Below are 4,487 nucleotides of genomic sequence, written 5' to 3'. Positions count from 1 at the left end.
TAACGGTTGTTAAACCGTCAGGCGTAAAGGTTGTTAAACCGTCAGGCGTAAAGGTTGTTAAACCGTCAGGCGTAAAGGTTGTTAAACCGTCAGGCGTAAAGGTTGTTAAACCGTCAGGCGTAAACACGAGTTTATAATCCCGTGAGGAAAGACAAAATGAATCAACAGAAAGTTCGATCCATCGACGCCCACCTCCGAGCAGAACTTTCAGCTGCCGGTCGTAGAACTCCACCTCTTTCTGGGACACCAGGCTGCACTCGGCGCACTGCCGGACCGGGTCCACRAAGCACATGCGGGGCAGCGCCACCTTCTTACTGCAGCATTTATCACAGAAACAGCGGCCGCAGCGCCTGCAGTGGTGCTGCAGGAGGAAWCAGAGCGTCGGGTCGGTTATTGTTGTAAGAAGGGGCGGACTGGGGAGAAAAAGTGGCCCGGGAGGTCCTGACAGACCGGCCCACCTTCAACGGCTGAGGAGAACTGGAAGTATGACAGGTTAGACAGAGCTAGAACTCTGGTTTGGATTAGCTGATTTGCCACAGATGATCCCGCCCACCTTCAAAATAAACCAATAGAAAACTGACAACAGGTTTGTCTCTTAGCGGTTAGCATTAGCTTCAACTAATAGTTTTATATATTTGGCAGATTAACGTTATATTAGCTAAGATTMTTGTTTAGCAGATTAGCGTTAGTCGCTATAATTTTGTTTAGCAGATTAGCGGTTAGTGAAACTAACATTTTGATCAGCTGTGCCCACCACTGCTATGTTCGATACTACTATACTGTGCACTGTAGATGTACATTAAAATATAATGTCTTAGGACTTTCATTAAAATCCATTCAGATTTAATAAATATTTTGCTAACAGACATRTAAACACARGTAGTTACACCCGGGTGATAAAAACAGGAGTTGAACAAATGTTAAATRTTTTCACCCCTGTGTATTGTTTGAAACTGTAAATACTACTTCATATTATTTAATCCAGGCAGGTAAAGCTGTGAAGTTCTGGTTCCGGTCGTGTTGCAGGTAAAACGAACCTTTCTTCTGATGAAGTCGAACTTGGTGTCACACTGCATGCACCTCGGGCACTGGTGGAGAAAACAGAGGGAAACAGGAAGTTACACAACCTGCTGAGCAGACAGATTCTTCTCCAACAGCTGCTTCTGGTTCTGGTTCGGTTCTGGCAGCTGCAGACTGGACTCTGTTTTTTTCTGTTTGAACCTGAGTTTAACATTTAAAGAGTCATGAGAAAATAAATGATTAACTTTTGGWCTGAACTTTAATGGACTTCCGGTGTGTAGTTTTCTGCACGTGAGGGACAAACATTCCTTAACATGACGAGCAACARCTGGTCGGAACCGACCGCGGGTCGCAAACCCACAGAACCACCGCAGKGTTTCCATTTTAACTCGAGAACTAGTCCGGACCGCTGGTACCGGCTCACYAAACGGGTTCGTACGGGTTTCTGCCAACAAGGCCCAGTCCAGGGGACAGCTGCCATGTCAACAAACTGACCGCAGGAAACGGGAGGAAACCGGATATACAGCCATGCTACTTTCAAAATAAATGCTCGGAAAAAACTTCTGTATTTGAAACTGAACCTTGTCAAATCTGCTTTATTTACTAAGCAATTTAAAACAAATACAGGACCAAAGCGTTGTAAATAACAACAAATATTAGTTAAAACAACAAAAAACAGTGAGTTGTAAACATTTATTTTGGAAAGCCCAACCGGAAGCAGTAAGTTTCCGCTAGCTTTCCTCTTTTCGAGCTCCTTTCCGAGCCCCTCGASCTCACCTCCTTGTCCGGGACCCACTGCGGCTCGTCCAGGGAGAACGGGCTGTTGAAGGCACCGTTTTCCGGAACCATTCTCAGTCCGCTCAGGCTGCGGACCAGCTTCTTCCCGTCCGGAACCGAAGACATTTCTGCTCCGTTCTTCTTCTTCTACCACGAACTCTCTATGAAAACCCGCCTCTGGAGGTGAATGACACAGCGGGTGGCCAATCAGAGCGCAGCACCGGGCCACGCCCTCAGAAGGTTTTTACCTGGCGTTTAACGAATCAGAGCACAGATCGGAGGTCACGTGGTGTCCTAATGTTTTCATCTTTTTGAGCTTTTTCCTTTAAAAATGCCAACATTAAAATAATAAATGCGTATTAAAGTTACATTTTATAAATTTACACTAAAAATAATTATGAAAAAATAAGCAAGACACTAACTTTAGACAGGAAGCAACAAGAATGTCACCAGTTTATTCTTCAAATAAAGTTCAGATGTACAACTCTTTGCAGTACRAGCATCATTTCCACTCATAAATAAGGAAGTGGTAGAAAAATAAAAATAAATCAACTTTCAAGCAAGTCTGTCCTAAATTACAGTGCATTTAAAAAATAAAAAACACATTTTTGTGAGATTTACATAAACTTGTGCCCATTCCTTCAACATTATCAGGTTTTTCCTGTTAACCAACGTTTAAAGTTCCCATCTGTTCACAGACCAGATTAGAGATTATGAGGCGAAGCAGCGAAGATGACAGGCCAGTTTAAACCAGGAACACAGATAATATTTTATATTAAATAAGTGCATCTTTTCTAAAGCTGTTCAGTGAATAAATACAGTCAGAGGATGGATACTTCATGTTTTTAATTATTTATCATTCATCTTTGGAAACAAATATTAATGCTTTTTCTTTTGAAACTTTAAAACCACTAAATAATTAGTTTACCTTTTTTTCAGGTCAAAAGTTACATTTTTAATGTTTAATCTGAATATTTTGTGTTTCAATAAATTCATCTGGTCCCAACACAAAGATTTGTGCACAAATTATTTCTTAATACGTCCTGAGAATTGAATGAAGATAATCCACCCTTCAACCCGCCAGCATGAGATCAGCAAAATAATCCTAAATATGACAAAACAGAACTTTAATCTTTAACACGAAACAAATTAAACCTTCAAATGTTCACATTTACATTCAGAAAAGAAACGATTAAATAAATTAAGCAAAAATAAATCTGTGATTTTAGATCCAAACTTTAAACCTTATTTTTACCAAATGAACAAATTAAGACACGATCAGGCTGCAGCTTTCACTAAATAATCATTTCTGTCATCAAAACTGTGGGAAATAAAGATAAAAATGTTCAAAGCTGCAGTTTAAAGAACTTTTGTATAATAATATATCTGAAGAGTTCATATTTACATCATGAAATATTCAGGTATGTGCCTCAGTTTTCACTTCAAATATCAAAATAAAAACCTTTAAAATCAAACGTTTCATCACTTTAAAGCAGCTGGAGAGAATAAAAACAAGTTTSTAAAACTAAAACATTAAACAGACGAATGTTTCTGATCTGAGTCCAAAACCTGCAGAATCTGTCAAAAGTTCCAACTCCTTCAGAAAAAACAAAGCGGTTTGGTTTAAACTGTTCGTTTTACAAATTTCACCTTTTGGTTCAGTTTTACTGGAGTTTAATCTGGAATAAAAACTATCAGATGTTTACAAACATCTGCAGCAGACAGAGATGAAAAAATTATTTTAATTTGTTTTAAACACTTGTTAAAATGTAAACAACTGAAGGATGAGATGTTTCATTTACTTTTCTGCTCTTCTGAACTATTTATTTTTTAAATTCTATTTTGTAGATTAAAACACCAAAAATAATGTTTCTAATGGACCTGATTTAGTTTGTTTTTGAGATTAAACTGAAAGCCAGTATTTTGTGGAGTCGTGATTAAAAGATTTATCTGAAAATGTTGCTTAGTTTAAATTTAAAAAGTTCATCTTTCAGCTGATTCAGCAGAAATATGAGCTGGTTTTTCAGCCTCGAGGTCAAACTTTGTTTTTAAACTCAGGTAAACATGATTTGTTTCTGCAGAAGGAAAASCCCTGCAGCAACACGGAGCAGATATTTACAGTGAACAAAGGTCAAAGGTCACTTCCTTCAAGGCACCAGGTTCAGGTGGCTGGAGCTCAGATCCTGACTTCTTCTCAGACGATAATTTCTTTCCTGAAGGAAACAGGAAGTAAAAAATAAAAGCTGAGGCGTTGGTTTTATCACAGAAATGAGTTAAATATTATACTGAAACTCCATAAAATAAAAATCAAAACATAAAAATCTTTTTACAGACTTGCTTTAAATTCTAATATCTCAAAACCCAAAATGTTTTTTTTTTTTTTTTGTATCTTGAGGCAACCGTCATTAGTTTTTCTTGTAAGTCTCCTTAGAGCGCCCCCTGCTGGATGAATCAGTTACTGTAGAAAACGTTTAATCTGAAAAGGATCTAAAATTCACATTTTATGACTTAATTAGTGATGATTAATTAATTCATTAATGAAGGTTAATAGTCCCTACAGACACGTTTAGACTGTCCAGGTCCAGGAGTCCTTACTTGGTTCTGGTCTCTGGCAGGTGGATCCGGCAGGTTAAGAACACCCAGAGAGCTGGCCCGCTTCATGCTGCGCCCACATGCAGACGGGTCAGAGG

At 38.6% G+C, this 4,487-nt stretch overlaps 2 protein-coding genes across 2 annotated transcripts in view; both read right to left on the bottom strand.

Annotated features, from left to right (window-relative positions):
* Positions 1-192: 192 nt before the first annotated feature.
* LOC106527265 (zinc finger FYVE domain-containing protein 21) lies at positions 193-2,125 on the bottom strand (the record flags this gene model as incomplete). The annotated part of the gene is given in 3 exon segments (XM_014022098.1): positions 193-361; positions 1,038-1,088; positions 1,798-2,125. Coding segments are annotated over 3 exon segments (346 nt in total), but the record flags the coding sequence as incomplete, so codon positions are not given.
* A 94-nt stretch (positions 2,126-2,219) lies between these two features.
* The window catches only part of klc1a (kinesin light chain 1a), a gene marked incomplete in the record, with an annotated part of 25,584 nt that continues 23,316 nt past the window's right edge, over positions 2,220-4,487 (bottom strand). Inside the window, 2 exon segments of the mRNA XM_014022089.1 lie at positions 2,220-4,010; positions 4,393-4,459. Of these exon segments, the coding sequence (XP_013877543.1) occupies positions 3,945-4,010; positions 4,393-4,459 (133 nt within the window).

Source organism: Austrofundulus limnaeus, unplaced genomic scaffold (assembly GCF_001266775.1).
Source record: "Austrofundulus limnaeus strain Quisiro unplaced genomic scaffold, Austrofundulus_limnaeus-1.0 Scaffold318, whole genome shotgun sequence".
NCBI classification, from domain to species: Eukaryota; Metazoa; Chordata; class Actinopteri; order Cyprinodontiformes; family Rivulidae; genus Austrofundulus; species Austrofundulus limnaeus.
This window is presented reverse-complemented; position numbering and strand designations above follow the sequence as displayed.